The sequence below is a fragment of the Dermacentor albipictus genome, unplaced genomic scaffold, assembly GCF_038994185.2.
Source record: "Dermacentor albipictus isolate Rhodes 1998 colony unplaced genomic scaffold, USDA_Dalb.pri_finalv2 scaffold_11, whole genome shotgun sequence".
In the NCBI taxonomy this organism is placed as follows: Eukaryota; Metazoa; Arthropoda; class Arachnida; order Ixodida; family Ixodidae; genus Dermacentor; species Dermacentor albipictus.
This window is the reverse complement of record NW_027225565.1, coordinates 14,074,336-14,095,762: the sequence shown is the minus strand read 5'-3', so window position 1 is coordinate 14,095,762 and position 21,427 is coordinate 14,074,336. Positions and strand designations below refer to the sequence as shown.

At 45.2% G+C, this 21,427-nt stretch overlaps 1 protein-coding gene across 2 annotated transcripts in view; it reads left to right on the top strand.

Moving 5' to 3' along the window:
* LOC135914962 (UDP-N-acetylglucosamine transferase subunit ALG13-like) overlaps positions 1-21,427 on the top strand; it is a 152,833-nt gene that overhangs the window by 17,420 nt on the left and 113,986 nt on the right. For both annotated transcript variants that reach the window (XM_070528219.1, XM_065447901.2), the window contains exon 11: positions 10,724-10,842. In XM_070528219.1, the coding sequence (XP_070384320.1) occupies positions 10,724-10,842 (119 nt within the window). The remainder of the gene's footprint in view (positions 1-10,723; positions 10,843-21,427) is intronic.

Genomic DNA, 21,427 nt, shown 5'->3' with positions numbered 1-21,427 from the left:
ACGACATATTGCTGCAGCAAGTTCGGGGTGCGATCATTACGTGGGAAAGAAAAAAATTTAATTTTGATGACAAAATTCAGGGGTGCGATCATTATGGGAGCGCGATCATTATGCAAGTAAATACTTTACTCTTATTCATACATAGCAGGTAATGCTGTGGAAGCTTACCACTAGTGCAGTCATAGAAGGCTCACTGCGTGTGTTAAGCAGTGCAGTTTTTTCCTCTGGGACGCTTTCTGTGGATAATTCAGAGTGTGTACATATTGTCACGTAGGTGACGGTGAGTTGGCTGGCATGCAGGCAGACAGAAAGGGACATAATCGAGACACGACGCCACACACGGCGCTGCGTGCAGACAGAAAATTGATAACATGCGTGAACGGTAAAGCAGTAATAAATGCACATGGCAATATGTGGGAGGAGCTTGGCAGAGATGAAAGAAGACACAAGACACTCGTTTGGACCTTTGCACCACGTCAAATGTGCACAGTGACCTCTGGAGCTCCCTGGGTGTTGATTGCCACATTAGCCTCTTGACAGCTGTAATTATCCGTGGCCCCCTGCAAAATCACTGCAGAAATCGCAACCTTATCTCTACTATACCGTAGTCCAAGCTAAACAAAATGGTAGAGAGGAGAGGGGGAGAGGAGGCAGAGAATGGGTAGAACCGACGCAGTTGTGAAACGAGTGAATAACAGCCTTACCACTCTTCGCTCTCAGTTCCCATGCAATGGAGGGGGGAGGGGATAGGGAAAAGGTGGTGTGAGAAGGCAGGGAAACGCTACTACGTACTATAGATATGACAGCAGTTGCAGGGAAACTGGATAAACTCAAGTTCTAGGTACGGTGATATGACAACCCCCTCCTCCCCCTTCGGACCGCCACTAGCCCTCGCCTTGCTTTCAGATTCAAGCTTTCCATTTCATCCATGTCACTCTTTCTGAGCCCACCTCCTGAAACCTTCTGTTCTGTGGGAAGGGGGGGGGGGTGTCAAAAAATTTCGGGGTGTTTTGAAGGGGTAATATGGGGCTAGTGATGATAGCATGCCATCTCCATATGAGCAGATGAGCATGGTTGTGCTCAAACTGGCTTTTGCGATGCTGAACAAGCAGAAAGGGAACTGAGGGATCTGGTTTTTCTTATTCACAATGTAATGAATCCAAGAAAAGCATAGAGGAAATTATTTGTAGTTTTAATTGAAGTGTAGAAATAATTAGCTTATAGTAAATTAATATGATGCATGCGGCATGAGAAAGTGCATGGCACCATGGCTTTGTGTACAGTGGGACACAGTCATTGTCAACCTATTTCACGTCCAATGCAGGACAAGGCTTCTAGCAATGCTTGTTTATATCTGTCTTCTGCCTCCATCTCCTATACCTGCTGATTTGTTAGGCTCATCATGCTACACCTCTGCCATCCTGGACTGCTATCCCCTTGGTAACAGAATTCTAGTAGACCAGTATTTCCCTGTTCTACGCATTGCATGAACTGCCCAAGTCCCACTTCTTCCTCTCACTCTCAACTAGAATATCAGCTAACATCCATTTGTACTTTCTGTCTCTTAACGTTATGTGAATAATTTCCCATTTCAATCACTCTTTGCATGGCTCTTCATTTCTTCTCGTGTTACTTTGTTGTCAAAGTGCAAAAGCACACTTGTAATTTTGGCTGGTTCCTACGCACTCCAATTTAAATTGCAACAATGTGGAGCCCGCTCTATATCGGAGTCAGAGATGGTGTACAAGCTGAATGTTTAGCTGCTCACCAGAGCAATTGGAAGCCAAAAGGGGAAACACATCAGTGCTTCTTCTGTTGTAAACAAACATGGCGAATAAAAAAAGATGTGCAGCAACCAAGTAACCCACCTGCTACTGCTGTGGCAGATGCGATGCCAACAACGGAAGGCACTGGAGTGACGCAACTGGAACTCCACCAGATCTCGGTCAGAGTTTCAGGTAGAAGGTGAGAGTGCCTCTAAGCACTCTGAGAGCGCGATGCTCTGTAAGAACCAGGCAAATGTAATGCGCCGCCAATATTGTGGAGCACTTGAAAATGGCCAGCTGACTGGGAAGTTTGAATGTGTGCCCTTACGTTAGGTACATAGCTCCTTCAAACCAAAACTGTTGAAATAAAACAAAAGGTATGCTTGATAAAAAAAAAACTTAGGTGTTTGGTTGGGAATTCTTTATTGTTTTCTGAGATTATCAGCAGTGCTTGGTATTCTAAACATGAGAAATGAAAACTGAGGCTTCAGCACAATTTCTGCTCCCTTAAAAGGAATGTTCTCATGGCATGGAGAAATACCTGCTATCTTGTAACATAAGAATGATGAAGCACCCCATCTACCATAGCTTATGTGGTCTGAGGCCTACAAGAGATTACGCTTCTTAAATTTTTTTTGTTTTTTGCATACTATGCGGCTAAGCGATGCTTCAACCCCTCGACAGCACTTAATATTTTTTATCTAGTAACTTAGTATCTATATCTCTTATACCCCTGTCAAGCGGGCAAGTTAAGTGCACTTACGGCGAGCGCACTCGGTTTTTAAGTGCACTTTCACAAATCTTAACGGCGCAGCGGAGTGTACTCTCAGATGAGTGCACTCAAGTCCGAGTACGTTCACGGAACGCACTTTGCTGGCCGAGTACGTAGCCTCGCCGCCAACGGTTTGAAGAAGTGCCTAGCCTCGCCGCCAACGCTTTCAACGACGCAAAATGTAATGCATAGAAAAAGGACACAGAAGTTCATTTCAGTTAGTGAACAGCTTTTAACAATATAATTTGTGTTTGGCGACAAGCGAAACAGCACAATAAAGAAACGAATTTATCATGTACGCAACTAACAGCGCGAGAATGATGCGGCATTGCGGCGCCGCCATGTTCATTCAGTTCCTGTTTATTTTGGTGTGAAAGCGTGCTGACCATGCCGGTCGTGCTTTGAGCCGTGTGCGTGGCATTTTGCAGTGCAGCTAAATATCGAACGCCGTCTTTGCTCATATATACTCGCTCATATTCTGTTCTAGCAGGATCAACTGCCGCCTCGCCGCACGCCACCATGTTGTTTTGGATTTGCTAGGCATTCGTCTTGGCCAGCATTGACTTGCAACAGATTTATAATAAAAACGTCTTCGTTTTTTGTTGAGACAAATAGATGAAGTTTGTTTTTATATATAATTCCACTTAAAACAATCGCTTTTTAGCAGCTTTCTCTTGTCAATTTACATCTTTAAAAACGCGGTCTTAGTCTGTCGCCATTTTTTTTTTTTTTTTTTTACTGGGAGTACACTCTGTTTTCCCGTTAAGAAGCGCGTTGCCTAAAGTGTGACTCAAGGTCCAGAAGTGCACTCCCAGTAAGTGCACTTAACTTGCCAGCTTGACAGGGGTATTACTACCATCTATATATCAAATAAATTGCGGCAGCATTAAGCAGCAATTTTTGTCAGCATTTGCGAGCTTGGGTACGTGCCGTATGCTGTTTAGCAATTACTTCAGCATGCAGTTCGATTGCAAAAGGAAAGAAAAAAGCTTTGTTTGAAATTTTAAAACTTTTCATTTAGGAACAAGAATGTAAGCACATACCTGACATTTTGAAAAGGGGTGCGATGCACACAACGCAAAGAGAGTACATGAAATAATTGCTGCTCTCTTCTGTGTTTTCTGTGCTGCTCCAAGATCATTTACAAACAAGCTCAACTGTTGGCTTTATTAAGCAAACATGCCAATATTGAAATGATTTAAATTATACGTGCCTACCATGACACTTCAAGGCTGTAGCTTTTCGTCATTTTCACTGCATGTCTCTTGTTTCCTGGCGGAAATAGCCAATGTACAGATCACAAATGGTCCTTTCTGTGTTGCCTTCAGTTCTGCCAGTCAGGCACCCTTTCAAAATGGGACTGTGCGGAAGAATGTGGCGTTGTCTCTGGGCAGGGATTTGAACACGACTTTTTAGATGTCTGCCAACTGTTCTAACCACTCTACCATGGCCATTTCATCAAAGGCACCAAATAGCAGGAGCATGTTATGCAGCTTGATGCACCACAACAAGGCCAATTTGTGCGTGCTTTGTGTAGGGTTAGAGCCTACTGTTGCAAGCATTGGAACTCTTTGCAACAATGAAAAAGCATATTTCCTTGTATGTGCAGCTAGGTTCATCATGTGACGGATAGGTAGAACTTGAAACACTTCCAAGAGGAAATGTCAGTAAATGAGCAGGCTCTATACACATAATATGGTGCCAACACATTTTAACCGTTTAGCTGCCTTGAAAATTTTGGAAAACATTTAAAAGTGTGTAATTTTCGTTAGACCTGCATATTTTGTACTAATATTTTTCTAAGAACTATGGTACTAGGAATGTCTCTTGTATTTTTGCTGGTCTTGTTAAAAAAAAATGAAGAAAAAGTCGTATATTAGTCAGTGGTCAAATTTACAAGAAACTGCACATGTACAAGGTGGTCCTTTATAAAAGGGAACATGTGAGTACATGGCCTGTGCTCTGCGGAGGCTGGTTAGAGCGCCAGCAGGTGGCAGCAAGGGGAAGCACATCTGCTTGTAGCGTCATCTATTGGAGGCCTGAGTAACCAGATATGGCTGAAAATCAAGCAATTGCTGGACTCCCTTCCACGCCAGATGGATGCGCAACGCATGGAGCCTACGCACGGTACACTAGCTCACTGGAAACATGAAAGCGCCAACATATGCCTGCTAGTTGAAAGGCACTCCCAGCATATTTTAAGGCGTAAGCATCCTTTGGCTAATACCCCAACAAGATCTGTGTGCCAATGCCTTGTATCTGCACAAAAATGCGTAATGTACAAAGTGTCGACATATAATAGTAAGTGTAAATGTAGATGATTGGTAGCTTTATAAGCGATAAGGGACAATACAAAAACAAAAATTGATTAGAGAGAATACCCATAGGAATACATAGGGTCCATAGAAAATGCATGGGGAAGCCTATAGTAGGGTTGGGCCAACTTCAAATTTGGTAGTGGGCCAACTTGAACTTTGGAAGTGGGCCAGCTTGAACTTTGGGAGTGGGCCAACCTAAATTTGGGGGTCGGCTATCTTGAAATTTGGGGGTAGGCTTATGTATACTTGAACAACTCCAGTAGAGTTTCTGCATGCTTGTTTGCAGTACGCAGCTCTGGCTTCCCACTTCCCCGCATAGCGTGAATAACCCTTGCCTGATTCGGAGCAGCTTAGGAGAGACAAGTGTACTCAAGTCAGACTTTAGCTTAGGTAATTAAATGTATTCATTTCGTTACTTAGGCTTAATTGTGTAATAATTATGTTTGCTTAATTACTCTTGATTAGGCTTCAGTGATCTAACCTTAGTAACCCTTGAATTAGATGTTAGCAAATTGTAATTAGCCTCACCATTATTAATTACCCTCAGCTATGCTTAATTTTATAATTAATTGATTAGTCTTTGTTAACCTTAATTACACTTTACCTCTTCGGTACTCACTACGTACAGTTGAACCTCGATATATCGAACAGCGCGGTGATCGCGAATTAGTTTGATATAACCAGAATTCAATATGTAAAATTGTGTGAAAGACGCGTCAAAAACTTCTGCAAATCAATCAATGAAACAAGGCGCGATCGGGGGTCGTTGTTTGGAGCACGCGTTTGGTTGCGCCGCATGCAATTGACCTAGGCCATGCCGACATCGTCCGCTGGGAGTGCGCGGTCGATTGTGCCGCACGCAATTGGCCTAGGCCGCGCCGACTTCGTCAGTCGTGCGAAGTCAGCACGGCTGAGGCCACTCGCGCGCAGCGCAACCGAATGTGTGCTCTGAACAACGATCACCGATCGCGCCCCTATCGTGGTGCAGTAAATACTCACTTGAAGCTTCACACAAAGTATTTATTTATTTGACTCAAAGTACGCAGCAGTGTAGCCTGCTTCTTATTGGAAGCTGTGGGCTTAAACACAGAGTAGCCCTCCCTGCCCCCCTGGAAAAATGCTCCGTTTATGCTCGGAAACGAGCTCATAAAAATTATGGTGCACAGTGTTCAGTGGGGCATCATCAAAGACGTCAGTGCAGTCCATTTTATGAAATCGATGCTGGCGGTACTTCCGACGTAACAGGCAATGAGCAATTCACATTTTTTGTGCATTGGGTAGTTGGGATAACACTGGAAATTCGTGAAGAATTTCTTGGCATGTACAATGCACTAGGCAGCAGAGCTGAGACCTTGTATAAAGCCGTGAGGGACATGATTTTGCGCCTGGGCCTGGACTTTCTCAACCTAAGGGGGCACTGTTTTGATAGGGCTGTGAACATGGCAGGCAGATTCAGTGACGTGCAGAAAAGGATTATGGACTCAGAACCACTGTCAATATTTGTGAACTGCAGTAACCACTACCTAGACTTGGCACTCCTGGAGGCCGCAAGGAACTGCGATGTCGTCGGCAACTCTCTGAACATTGTAAAGGATGTTTCCAATGCAATCCTCGAATTGAACAACGGGAAGACTATTCGAGCATTGTACTTGCTCGGGTAACGATGCCGGTGAGCAGGATTGTTCCAGGCCGAACACCCTACAGCTACCACTGTGGCCAACGATATGGACAGTAAGAAAAAAATCAATGGATAGGTTCATTGAGAACTATGAAAGGGTGCAGGAAACTCTGCAGGAACTGGTACAAGTTGAAAGCTCTCTCAGTGGCACTAGCAAGACAGCCATAAAAGGGTATGAGAAAGTATTGAAGAAGTTCGAAACGTTATTGGGTATCAACCTTTCTATACCCCTGTTTGGTCCATGCTAGGAATTAGCGAGGATGCTTCAACGCCCAGTTTACCGTGCTGCAGGAGCAAAAGAAGCAGCAGAGTCTCTTTGTGACTGCTTGTCAAGGCTACGGTCTGATGCCTCATTTGATGTGCTATCGCAGTGGATGAACACAAGAGCAACAGAGTTAGGTTAAAGGAACCTCGTGTGCCCAGAGTTTCGCAGCCGCCCAGAAGGCTTCAATTCACATACAAGCCTGAGGAGCCTGCAGCGCTTGACGACAAATTGTCGCAGAGGAAATCGCTTTTTGCCACTATCAATTGTATTGCATGGAACAGCTGATTAGCCTCAAGCACATTTTGACTGAAGCTGCTGAAGGTAGAAAATTTGCGGCAAATAACTTAAATGAGCTCTTAGAAGCACATGCTGCAGATTTTGACATCAGCAGGCTTTCAGTGTAACTCGTGCTTCTCCCAACGCTCCTGCCTGATGAGGGTTCGGCCGCAAGTGAATGCATTTTACAAGTTCTGCAGGGGAAGTTTGCAGATAAGTGTAAGATGATAGACCAGGTTGTGCGATACCTGCAACTCATGTTTTCTGTGCCTGTGTCAGCTGCTTCAGGAGAGCTATCTTTCAGTGCTCCGAGGCGAGTAAAAACGTTTTTGCGCATTCAAATGATGCAGAGGAGGCTGACACACCTTCTCCTCCTCCACGTGCACAAGAAGAGAGCTGCAGAACTACACTTGTATGCCGTTACAAAAGAGTTGGTGCCTAGAGCGGCAGAACGAGCATTGACCTTCGGCCTCCTTTGACAACCTCTCCTGCCCAACGCCCTCTTGTGATGGCAGCCATGAAACTCGCAATGTGCGATAATAGCTTTGTACCTGGTGCCTACATGCTTGCCTTCTTGTATCAGATTTGTGTACTTGTATATCAGTTCACATTTGCTTCAGTGCGGGAGTGAATGCACAAATATTAAAAATGATTTTTTCGCAGCTTTCGAACCTGTTTTGTCATTTGCGCAGGGTTTGAGAAATTTCCAACCACTTTTAAAGTGTATAACAATGCAGAATAACCGAGGATGCAAATATGTAAAATTTTATATGGCTAAAATGAATTAATACATTATTAATTTATCATTAAGGTTATACTAATTATTAAAATAATAACATCTAATGTAAATAAGAATTGACTAATATTTGAAAGAAGTATTAAACGCAACAAACAAAATACTGAACCTCCCCCCCCAATCCCGAAAACGTTCTGGAGTCCCTGCAAAGTTCTCAAAATTAATCCGGAGTCCCCTGTTATGGTGTGTCTCGTGATTAGGTGTGGTTTTAGCACATAACACCAGAATTTGATTTCGGTTGATGACAAGCAGGTGAAAGTGTGTAGGGAGCAAGAAAAGAGGAAAGCTGCTCACTTTCTACCACACACACAGTATTAAATGGAAGTTGGAGAACTTCATTTCGCCAACGCAAGACCTGCCCACATAGTTAACTCGAATTTCGCCTCAATATGCACCACGAAAATGTGCAGGTGCTAGACATTTTATGTCCATTAAAGAGACACTAAAAAGAAACGCAATGTGATTTCAGACTTGCAGACAATTTCCTAAATGCTCTATTTTAGTTAATTGCACAATAAGTAGATTATTTCTTCAACAGAAAATTGAGGCACAGCTTCTATTTTCTAGATTTCAAACCGAGACCACGGCACTGGCACATCAGTGTGAAGTCTGTAATTTCAATTAATTGGCTCACAGTTGGGTCTTTGTGGTAGAGTACGAATTTTTGAAACTTGCCGAGTTCAGTCTTTGGCTTCTTGAGAATGCAATGTAGTCCATCTTTACGGGGAGTAAATTAACTATCCCCGAGCTGTTGTCGCCAAAATCCATGTCACGGTGAGCTAGTGCAGAAAGTCAAGGCAGCGTCACCATCTCTGGAATCCATCTCTGTGGTGCAGACAAAGGGCCAGAGATGGTTAACATAAAGCTCCACTTTCCACTTTGTTCATTTCATGGTGCTCACTGCTGCCCCTTTCAGAGCTTTTGTGTGAGTAGATTGCATGTGCATTCTTTTCTCTTCTGTCCTTTGATCTCTTGTTACATATTAAACCTGTAGTATCATGCCAAGCCTTTGGCTCAGCTTTGGCTCAGCTAACCTCTCCACCTATCGTTAAAGGGGCAGTGAACACTTTTCTAAGTAATCTCAAAACGACATCACTATTAAATTGTGCCGCCTCATGAAAGTGCTGCAAAAATTTTTACAATCCTTCCAGCACGAAGTTAGAAGAAGTTATCGGACGGATGAGTGGCTTGCTTTCTCCTTTCATTTCCGCTAGTGTGCTGGAAGTTAAACTAGGGAGGTGGCAAGGGGTTGGCAAGGGAGCAATGCCCCACTGGCCCCATGTAAAGGTTGAACGTTTTGGCGGTAAGACTGCTTGTGGTTGCAGCCCGTGGTGGCTGCGGTCTCTATGCTACACTTCTTGACTATGAGGCCATGTGCAACAGATGCAACTACGCGCAACTGTCGTGTGTAGACCGGCAGTGTAAATATGAAATGGATTTTCATTCATTCATTCATTCATTCATTCATTCATTCATTCATTCATTCATTCATTCATTCATTCATTTTCAGACATGTATATATTTTATTTATTTAACTCTAAGGAACTGTAGTTCTATTACTGAAAATCTGAAGCTGCAGGAGCTTGATGTGGGCGAGTAGGTGTAACATACTAGAAGAAAAAACAGCGCTACAAAGACGCGGACTAAAAGAAGAACATGTACGACGGACAGGCACTTGTCCGTCGTACATGTTTTTCTTTTAGTCCGCGTCTTTGTAGCGCTGTTTTTTTCTTCAAGTATTACTGAAATTGTTCTCGCGATCACAATATCGACCATTAGCCATTCTGGGCTTTGCTGCTTGCGATGATGCATCTTGACGACATTGCGAAGGAGAGAGCAAGGGATTTTTCAATGCTTTTGACTCAAGGTTGTAAATTCCCTGCTGCATGCAGTGTAATAATATTTGGCCCCCATGTTCACGAGAGCTTCGTTAGCAGGTCAGCAATGTTTTCTTCCTAAGTTCAGAAAGCGTTTCAGGCCCCTTTAAGATTTCTCTCACCACAGTGCTCATATTTTGACATACTGGTTGATATAGTATGCGGTTTCCTTGTGATGCATTCTTGGAGCACGCAAGTTACATGTACAGTGGGTGGTCTATGCAGCGTGAATAAAGTAAGATGGCAGTTTGTTCCAAGAGACTAGTGCACTTGGCTAGGGGTCTCTCGTAACACAGCACCTACATTCTGAGCAGTTTAGCTCACAGGATCCAAATGCAAAATATATCTGTGTGCTACTGTATTTTACACACTAAGCTAGTGGCAACAAGTTGTGTCTCGCGTTCTTGCTGATCTGGAGAATTGCTTGCGTTGCAGGATGAACTAGTGAAGTGGTTAGTTTAGGTGTGGGCCACCATCCCGCTTGCCATTGTGGAGTCGTTTGATAAACGCAGAGTATCAAATGCACTATGGACCGTATGGAGGATTACAAGTAAAAGCATAAATATCAATGAAGTGTCCGAGTATGATGATTAAAGACATTAAGTAAATAAATTCCCATTTTTTGAAGGTAAAGTCTGCTGGTTTTACCTTTCTCTTATTGCTGAATTGGAGGCATGCTACTTTTTTTTGCTAGAAAATTAGGTGCACATTCAGTTACTACAGTGTCTAGGAACTCTTCTGACATTTTTACATTAGTTTTCTAATTTTAACCCATACCAAGTGGATGCATGTTCGATTTGCGCCAAGTACTGCCAAGTGAATTGGCAGTATGTATTGGTGTTCTTCTGGTTCTTGCTTGATTTGACCAATTTCATTGGTTCCATCAGAGTTGAATTAATGCAAGTTGACTGTGCTGTGGTAGCCAGTAAATAAATTATAGTTGTAATCTATTGTTCTTGTTTTTTTTTCTTATAGGTGCAGATGTCGAGCGACTTGGAAGTCCACAGCACTTCCACCCCATTCCAAGCTCACATTCAAAATGTGGAACCAGATGAAGGACTTGTCACAGTTTTCGTTGAAAGGCTGGGGAAAATGTGAGTGTGCAGCTAATATTCTAGTTGCTGTGCCTCATGAAGTGAGTGAAAGCACAAATACTTTCAAGAATACTTGAAGTTCTGCTCTCTATTTACAGTCATGGCACAGTGTCCACAGAACAAACATTTACCTGCTGCAGTGGTTTAGTGGGTATGGTGTTGAACTGCTGAGCACAAGGTCCATAGATCAAATCCTGGCCGTGGTGGCCACATTTCGATGGGGGTGAAATGCAGAGAAACGCCCGTGTCCCGTGCATTGGGGGCACGTTAAAGATGCCCTGGTGGTCAAAATTAATCCAGAGTTTCCCACTGCACCATGCCTCATAACCATATTGATGTTGTGGCACGTAAAACCCCAGAATTGAGTTCACGGAACATTCTTTCACAAGTTTAACAGCTGAACTGCTAGTGTTTGAAGCTATAAGCATAGCTTTGTGCTCCTAGCCATGACTTTGTCACTTACATTTAACCTGAAACTCTACGCCAGAATGACATTGCTCGCATTATTTGAAAGAAATGCACTAGTTCAGTTTTTGGAGAAGCTCGAACATTTGGGTCTGTTTTTTTCCCCCGACAGGAAAGATACAGTTACAAAATATATGTGCAATGCTTGTTTAGTGCTTTATTTATTGGAATGTGACACTTCACTGACAACCGCTGACAATGGAACCCTGCTCCTTGAGACATGCATTCTGAAGTCGGTGTGCTCTGGTTGTGTAGAAACAAGACTGCTGTCTTTGGTGGAATGGGTGACGTATGCTGAGGAGTTGGCCTTTGATGCTCTGGAACAAAACTGTCAAGATTTACCTTGACAGAAGTAATTGTAACAAGTTGCAGCTTAGCACACCTTGCACCTCAACCTTCCCCCTTCATCTCATGGCAGGCTACTCTGAAGGTGTGCATGTAGTCAACTGTGCAGCCTTTAAATGGGGAGAACTATTACCAGGTATTTTACATACCACATTTACTCAAATCTAGGCTGGCCCCAATCCTAAGTGTCCCCAGAAAGTCTGAATCTAGAAAAAAAAAAAGAAAGAAAGCTTACACCTTAAATGTAGGCCAAACAAAAAGCGACGACAGCGTTCACAAAATGAAAACAGACTTTATTGCATATTAACATGCCCAGGTCATTCTGCGTCTCTATCTTCGATATCGTTGTTACCTCCTCGTTGCGGCCGGTGCACACAAAAAGAGTCTCCCGTTGCCCCCTTCAAAGATGGACATTTTTCTTGTCGATGCCGAAGTCTCCCCTGGCTTGAATGTTTGACGATGCATCTGTGGCTAGTACAACGTCGTGTTTGAAAGCGGCAGCATAGTGGCATTGCCTGTTTAGTCCCATTACGATAATGCCACACCACACGTCAATACGACAGGTCAAAATAGCGATGCTGCTTGTGTACTTCAGTTGAGATACTGACTTTTCTAGATGGCGCTAGCTATGCACCATATTTATCATTTCAATTTAAAACTGCCGCATTTTTGGAAATCCTCGGATCTAAGCCGGCCCTAGAGTTAGGTATATGATTACTTGAAAAAAAGTATCGGCCTAGGTTCAAATAAATGCGGTACTTTGCCGCAGTCTGAATGCACTGCTTCTGTTCTTTTTTTTTTTTTTTTTTAGAATGCACTCATCGGTGGTCATTATGTGTTACGTAAGGGGTCAAACTGGGCTAGCTTGTGCAGAGGTGCATATAGAAAGCATAAACAAAAGTAGGGTGAAGAGAGGGTGCTGCCAAAGTTTTGTTTCAAAGCAGCAATATGTATACCTCGATATAATGAACTTCAATATATTGTAATTCTTGATATATTGAAGTATTTAACCTTTATAAATTCTTGTCCATAGAACACCATGTACAGTCGAGTCCGGGTATATTGAATCTGAATGGGATCACAAAAAAGTTAGATATATAGGTAATTGAGTAAATAAAATAATAGGCCCTGGGGCCAACTGCGACTTACTGATTGGTGTGTCCGAGGGCCGCTAAGTTACTGCACACAATTTTGAAAAATAACAGAAAAAAAAACAGGCACGCTTTATTTAGGTGAAAAAAAAATGATAAAAAATTGCTGATTCTAGTTTACTTCTGTGAAATGAAGTTGAAGACGCTCATCTCTGTTTTGTCAGGACTGTCAAGGTGCGAAAGCCCCATGCTTTCCATATCGCTGCAGACACGACGAATCATGTCAAATGCCGATGCCAAGAATTATGCATAAAGACATTCCTTGATTTTCTCATGGGCAGGAGCGCACACACAACAGGCTCTTAATATTGTTTGGTCAGCGGCTTGTGGCTTTACAGTAAACCCTCAATAACGCGAAGTTGTAAAATCCTGGAAAAATTTCTAGATAAGTGGAGTTTCGGGTTAAGCAAAATGCTGAAAATTTCAGTGACCAGGTCACTGAAAGAGCCAGTAACAACCAGCACTGTCCTTGCCCGTGTAAGCCTTTTGCAGCTCAGCGATGTGGTGGTTGCGCCAGGTGTCTGCAGTCCCTTCATCAACGGTGCCGCTTTCGCCGTGGATAGGTTTCAAGGCCAGGTTTTTTCTCTTTTTAAATCGTTCAAACCAGCCATTGCTGCAATTGAAGTCTATGTGGCCCATCTGCAATGCCAAGGCGTCTGCCTTCTCCATCATCATTTGAGTTGTCACGGGAAGGTTGGCTGCCCTGGCATTCTGGAGCCACAACATGAGTGCTGCTTCGACGTCCGGGAATTTCGTGGCCTGAATCCGCTTCTGCTTGCTGGAAAAGCTTTGCTCGAAGCTATCCAAGACCTGCCAATTTTTTAGAACTGTCGAAAGCGTCAACAAGGGGATGCCGAATTCTTCGGCGATGCTTGTTTTGGACCTTCCTGCTTTCTCCACTTCCTTGATTAACACGACTTTTTTTTCTCCAGCGTCAGAGATTTACACTGCTTGGGGCGGTACATCGTCATCGTCCGTTAGCCACACACACACACACAACAAAAAAATCACAGTCAACGTGTCAGGCGCATAGCATGACAAAACAGAGATGTAACAGAACCGCACACGCACAATCACCTAAGAGCGCTCACAAGTGCGAAATGCGGTGGACTGGAGCCCGCTGTGCGACTACCCGATAAAACCCATGAGCCCCCGCGCGCAAGCGGCGCACACCACGTGACTGCTTCCAAGGTTACTTGACTCGGTTGACGGAAAACGGCTGCGTCTGCGGGAATTTTGTATTCGTCCTTAGATCGTGACCGCGTTTGGCACTTAGTAGGAACCAAGCGCTCGCTCGGAGCCTGTATCACCTGGCCTTTGCCTTCAGCCGTCCCGGTCAAAATTTCGAGATATCCGTATTACACCGGAAAAAGGCTTCGAGATAAACGGGACCAAATACATAACACCTATGGATGAGAAGGTGCGGTGTGGAAAACTTTAGACTTAACCGATATTTCGAGATATGCGAGTTCGAGTTAACGAGGGTTTACTGTATCTTGTTCTTCAGAAGCATGCTCAATGTGCTGCGCGGGATGCCGAAGTCATCTGCTACCGTGGACTTCTCGCCTGCCTCAACACGCTTGATCACTTTCAGCTTCATTGCAATAGTCCAAGTTGATTCTTTTCTTTACTCTTGCAGTGGCCATCGCTTCTGCAAGATTGCACAACAAATACCTTAAAAACCCATGTATAATACAAACCCACTAATAGTACGAGGTGAAATTTTTGGGACGCGAAATGGAAAAAGAAAGTTCTATCCGCGTATAATACGAGTTGGAAAAACTTGAGGAAAACATTTATTTAAATTGCAATCCGCACTTCAATCACTGTCTTCCTCAGCTGCGCTCTCTTTGGATAGTTCTTTGTCAGACCTATCTACTCCAAGGTACTCATCCTCTGTGCCATCGAGCGCTTTCGAGATGCCGCACTTGAATGTGCAACGCACAAGGTCCTCTGGTGTGCTGGCCCATGCGACCACAATCCACTTGCCTAGCGCGGCTGGTGAAGCCCGCTTCAGCCGCCCGGTTGACGGCACTGCAGGCTCACTTGAGCGCATCCAATCTGCGTAACACCACTTGACCGCGTCCTTGAACGGCTTGTTCACGCAAAAATCTAAAGGCTGCAGCTGAGGCGTCATCCCACCCAGGATAACGACAAGTTCAGTGCCGGATTCACGCAACAGTCTCTTCACCGAGTTGGCCAAATGGCAACGAAATGCGTCCAGCACGAGGAGGGACGAGAAGGACTACAGTGCGCTGGGCTGCCTACACCAGACGGACTTTATCCAGTCGAGCACAAGATTCTCGTTCATCCAGCCTTTCTCATGGCATCTCACGACCACATTTTTTGGCAGCTAGTACTCACCTTTAGGCACTGTCTTGCGCTAAAAGACGACATGTGATGGAAGTTTGCGTCCGTCTGCCGTGCACGACAACATGACGGTAACTCCCGTTTTCTTGTTGCCAGTGGACTGGACATAAACTTAATTAGATCCCTTTTCATGCACGGTGAGAGGCGATGGCCTGTCTAGATAAATCGGCGTTTGGTCAGCAATGCCGATTTGCCCTAGCTGGAAGTTCTTGGACTTGCGCAGCGAAATAACGTGGCACTAAAACAACTGGGGCAGCTTTTGCGAAATCGAAGTTCAGCGGCATAAGGAAAAACCAGCATGGTACATGTAGCAACATATCCAGTGCTTGCTCGCTTTGAAGGCGGAGCTTGGTAGCCCTTTTTCACTTGCAAGCTCCTTTGCTTTTGCCTGCAAAAGCTTCACGCTAACAGCTAGATGCGCGACCCACTGTTGGCGTACGAACTCCGTCAGGGTGAGTTCGATTTCCAGGAATGTCCCACTCTTCAGGCCGCGAAAGCTTCTTCGTGTTCTGCTGCACACGAAAAGGGCTTCCTTCTGTCGACACCACCTGCGAATGCTTCCGTAGTTGCCGCCAAACTGCCTCCCGGCTGCACTGTTGCCGATGTCCTGTGCAACTAAAATAACCTTTCTCTTGAAAGCAGCCGAGTACTGTTTTCGTGGTCCTGACGTCTTGGTCCTTCAATGCGGAATAAAAAAGATGTACTTCGCGAAGCGTGGTTTGCATGTTTGCTGCCAAGGTGCGCACTCAACAAGAAAGAAACGATGCTGTAGTCACGCAGCACTAACGAAACCAAGCCGTAGCAACGCAGCAATAAGGAAGCCAAGCTGTAGGAAGCCAAGCCATAGCCATGCAGCAATAACGAAGTCAAGCCATAGCCACGCAGCAATAACAAAACCAAAACTTCTTGCCCAACTTTCTGACTGAAATTTTTATTCGGATTCGCAAATAGTATGAGGCGAAAATTTAAGACGCTAATAATAGGAAAAAAACCTTGTATTATACGCAGGTTTTTACAGTAGGCACTCAACCCACGCGACGACGATGCCACAAAAATCGGAAAGAAGAAATGCTGATGTTCGAGCTAGCACGTGGGCTAGCCAAACAGCTCGATGGGCCTTAACTGACTGCACACACGAGCCCCGCAAGAAGCAAAAAGTGCAGAAAAAAAGGGTTACTGTCGTGGTTCTATTCGTGAACGTGATTGACGTGCAAGCATATAGGTTGCTGCGTCGCTTCACCTTGTTTCTTATTCCCCTCCCTTCGCAGCCACCTAGACTTTCCTTTAGGTGGCGTTGCTTTGCCGTGCGCTCAGCACGCTCCGTCATACTTTCCCCGATGTGTTATTCTCATCTCCACCTCCAGGCGGCAGAACACCTCAAAGTGCGCTAAGCAGTGCACTTTGAGGCCATCGGCGTGTGCCTCATTCGGTATAACGAATGTTCTGGTGAATGGGGCGTTCTATATATGCGTGCACTAGCCCTGTACATTTGCATGGTATTTTCAAAGGGTCTTTACAGCTGTTTCATACGCACAATATCATTTGTCATACAGTCGAACCCACTTATAACGATACCGGTTTTAACAATATATCAGGTATAACAATGAGAAGCTGCTGCACGCTCGACTTTTATATGTTCTCCATGGTGAAATAACCCGCTTACTACAATGCTCCGACACCGCATCATCGGCTATAACGATGAAGTCTGGCTGCTGGGTGTCCGAGCCGAAAGGTAGTGAAATACAGAATCGTTGAAAAGAAAATCAGAAATTCAAGCTGCTGCACGATTGGCCCTGCTCCAGCAGCTGCCGCGCGCTCATTTTCCAGCCATCTCCGTGCGGCTCTCTCCGGTCACCCTTCCACCCCTCCGAACACAAATGGGCTGTGTCCATAGCTCTATGCCGCCTTTCTGAAACACAGATGGACCGTGCCAACTGCACCGCAAGCAGATTACGCTGAGATTTGAGGGATCGCCAGCCGTTTGTGGGCACTCGCGAGTAAGAGCGGGCGTGAGAGAGAAAAGCTCAGGGCTTTTGCTCCTTGAATATATGAGTCTGCCTAGACACTACGGAGGAGGTTTCTTAGCGTGTGTCGTATGCATTTGTCCCCTAGACATGCTGGCATTGCGAAGTACAGTCGAGTTTGTTTACGCTCTGCCACTGGCTTCCTGCGCGGTGAGCCAGTGGGTACCAATGCACCATCTGGTGATTGCTTGACCCCACTCTGCAATGCCGGAACGCCTAGGGACAAATGCCTACAGCACGCGCTAAAAAAAAGCCTCCTCCGTAGTGCCTAGGCAGAATCATATATTCAAAGAGCAAAAGCCCCCAAATTTTCTGTCGCACCTGCCTTTACTTACGCCTCCACGGAAACGGCTGGTGATCCCTCAAATGAACGTCTCGTGTGCTTCTGCAAGGGTTGCAGAAGATAGTGCCAGCCTTTCCTCCTTTGACCCCCACAAGAACCACCTCTCTCGCATGTTTTTCTCCCTCACGGGTTGCAGAATCAAGTGTCGTACCTTTCTTTAGATAACTATCATCATCATCATGTTGCTGGCTGGCTTCTCATTCAGTGCAGTTCTGTGAACAGCTTAATCATTTGCGTTTGTTTTTGTTGGTTGTGTCGAAGTCGTTCTCGGTGACGCGGTTTCTCAACTTCGCTTTACTTGCTGCCGAAACGGAAGATGGCTGATCCGCCTGCTGATCATCGGCAATGCACACCGTTGCCGCTGAAAAGAAAGCGCACGGCTATAGATTTGGAAACTAAGTGCTTCTAACCGATGAGACGATCGTCGCAAACGTGCTTGCATTGGAGAGCGGCGGCGGCGACGGCAGTGATGATGCGGTAGGGCAGGCTGTCTCAATGCTTTCCTCACAGGAGGCACATGATTCAGTCCCCTCCAGGGCTTCCTTTTCACGAGGAACATTCCGCTGCACTGCCTTGGAGGATGTCGGCTATCTTCGCGTAAAGCATGCATGGCTGACGGACATAGGCTTTTCTCGTGCAGGCCAGTGAGAAGTACGTGCTGAGATGCTTGTGGTGATCTCTCCTCAGCATTTTTCTGGATTTCTCAAGCTGACAAGCTGCCATGGCAGCCTTCTCGCAATTTCTTAAAGGCCCTTTTTAGGGCCCCCAAAGTGATGCCTCGGCAGCGTTCGCATATCGCTTGCCACCCGTGACACCTCTTTGCAGTTGTTATAGCAGTGCCATTCTTTAATGCCGACAGCTGCGGCTTATTACATGTGATTGGAGCGCCCAGGAAGGAGTTCCGATCAGCAGCTGGGCGATCAGCACGATCAGCAGCTGGGCGGAGGAAGGTGGTGGGGAGGGGCACTGGCCTCCCTGCCTATATAGTCTTCTTGTATCATCTTTGCCATCCCCTATTTTGATTTTTTCATGCAACCTGGTTAAAACAATTATCGGTTATAACAATGGAATTTTCGCGGCACTTGAATATTGTTATAAGTGGGTTCGACTGTATGTGGGTTCGACATATCTGGGTTCAACTGTATTTCAGACTTTAATGTAACGAAGTGTGTTTATACATGATTTCAATGTAAAGAAATTTCACTGCTGCTGGCACGGCTTAATGTGGCTTTTGTCACTGCAGACCATTGAATAATGACACATTGTTACTGCGAGTTTGTTTTATTGTTCACTTGCAAGTTACACTGAAATTCTTGTTAATGGCTGGCCAGTGCATACGCAGAGCCATAGGCAGAGAGTTTTCATTGTTCGGGGGGGGGGACCTGCTTTCTGAAGCCTATATATATATATATATATATATATATATATATATATATATCATTCTTGCACTTCAAGAAACTTCATGTGACCTCGAAGAATTGAGTGCTGAAGTGACTCCGCTATGTGAGTATATACAAGACCTCATAGTAGAAGACAGTTCAGTTTAACAGTCTGAGTCCTCTCGGTGGTGTAATCTTCCTTTGTGTAATTGTCGCATACGTGGATATAACTGATGCTGCTTGGCCTTTCCCGTGAGACTGCAGCCTCTCTGTCTTCTTTTTTCTGTGAGTCCGAGTATAAGCACTGCTGCGCATAACTGCTGTTGATTCTGATTTCGAGTGAATCTGGCTTGGCCTCATTTCGGTTACATTGTGAAATATACAGTGTTCCCCAACTATCATGCACCGAGACTTAAAAAAAGCAGTTCTGTTACTTGAAGAAAACCTAGTGTATGTTGTTTCCAGTAATTCTTTCGTTGCCACGATTTATTTTGGTAATTGCAAATACAGTCGCCGACCGTTTATTCGGACCTCACGAGGACTGCGGAAATGTCCGAATAAACAGGTGTCCGAAAAAGCAGATTAAAGGGACACTAAGGCTACGTTCACACTTGGGAAACCGCAAGCGGACGGAAAAGCCAAAGCGGCCGGATAATCTTTTTCGCGCATGTACAAAACGTTCACATTTGTTTCGCCACTGCAGCGGAAATCACTTCCGCTTTCGCCCACATCTATCTAGTTTGCGTACGTTTGTCCGCGTGGTGGCACTGTTCATCACACTATTTCAAGACACACGTTCATTCATTGACCCATCAGTTACTAAAAGCTACCATTTCGCGCAACTGCGCGTTTTGTTTTTAACTTTCGTCTACCATGGAAGATAAACAAGACATAGTTTCGATAGCTTTAGCTAGTTGCTTTTCCTAAATATAGACAATGAGCAACGGAAAATGTTGAATTTTACGACCGGATGTTTACATGCGATTGCACCTTCCGGTAAAGCGGAACGTCTTTCCGCTTCGCCTGGGCGAAAAAATCGGTCCGAGACCGATTTTTTCGCCGCCTGGTTTTCCGCTCATTTCTCCGCCTAGGCGGGCGGATTTTGTCAAGTTTTTTCCGCTTCCGCCTGCTCCGAGACCAAGTGTGAACGCAGCCTAAAGATTACTATTAAGTCAACGTGGACTGTTGAGATACCATCACAGAAACCTCGAAACGCTTGTTTCGTGCCAAGGAGAGACTTAATTTAAGAGAAAATGCGTTCTGAAGCGTCCGCGTACCTCTAGCGCAGTTCAAATCGCCCGCCCTCCGATCGAGGAGTACTGACATCATGGTCTCATAGTGACGTTGCGCCATCGCTGAGTAGAACGGCGTCCGCAGACGGCGCTACGGCTTTTCTGCGCAAAACACAAACGCGCGGCCAGAAACAGAGCCAAGACAGAGCCGACAGCAGAGCGAAAGCGGGAGTATGATGGCTAGTGGAAGGAGAAACGAATTACGTCCCACATTACGTCCCACGGCACACGGAGAGTCAGTTTTGGTTAAACTATAGGCTGCGGCGAGCTCGCAGCGTAGTCGGTGTGGTCTGTGAGAAGTGACGAGCCTTTTCGCACTCGCAACAGGGCATAACAAAGTGCGATTCGACACAAAACTTGGCCTAGAAACGTGCTTCGCCACAGCCAGGACGACGCAAGCTGGCACGACCCAGGTGTCGTTTCCCGCACCGCCACCAGGCGCCGCTACTATACCTCAAACTCCAGGGCAAGACGCCCATAAGCTGGTACTTCATTCTATGACGCAAACTTCGACGCTCGTCGCAATGGACCCTGACACCGACAGATTGGCTCGCGATAGTGGGCTCAACTTCAGCGATTTGAGCACCGACGGGCGTGACCTGCTGCTGAGGGCTCGCACTGCCGGCGTCGTTGCGTACTACGAAGGCGGCCTCGACACCGGCTCTCCGGAGCGGGAAAGCAACGAGGGCTTCCCACGACATCACATGGACGTGGAATTCTCGCTGCTTGTTCTAAATGAAAGTTTCGCGAGCCAGCAGAACCCTCACAGCACGACGGGATAACGAAAGTACTGAAACTCCAAAGCATGCGCGGCGCAAAGTCGAGCGCGCAGAGTCGAGCGAAAACGAAACCTTTCGAACACCCATATTACTGAAGGGTAATGTCAAAATGTTTTTTCTTAGAATCGAATAGACGTAGACAAGTAGCATTTTTTTCCGTCTTATAATCGAATTAAATGATATTTTTAATACGAGTAGTTCAGTATTAGTAACACAAATTATGAGGAGTCCTTTCGTCATCGGGCTAGTACTGGAATGTCGCTGGGGGGTCTCAAATCGTGTCATGCATTTACCTCAATTTCTCGGTTACTAAAGCTCTGTTCGCGATTAAATTGACGCCTTAGACGTTCTAGAACATTGCTCTACCACTTTAGCTTGAGTTTCTGGTAACCTTTAGTGTCCCTTTAAGAAAAAAAAAAATGAAATCCTTTATTTCC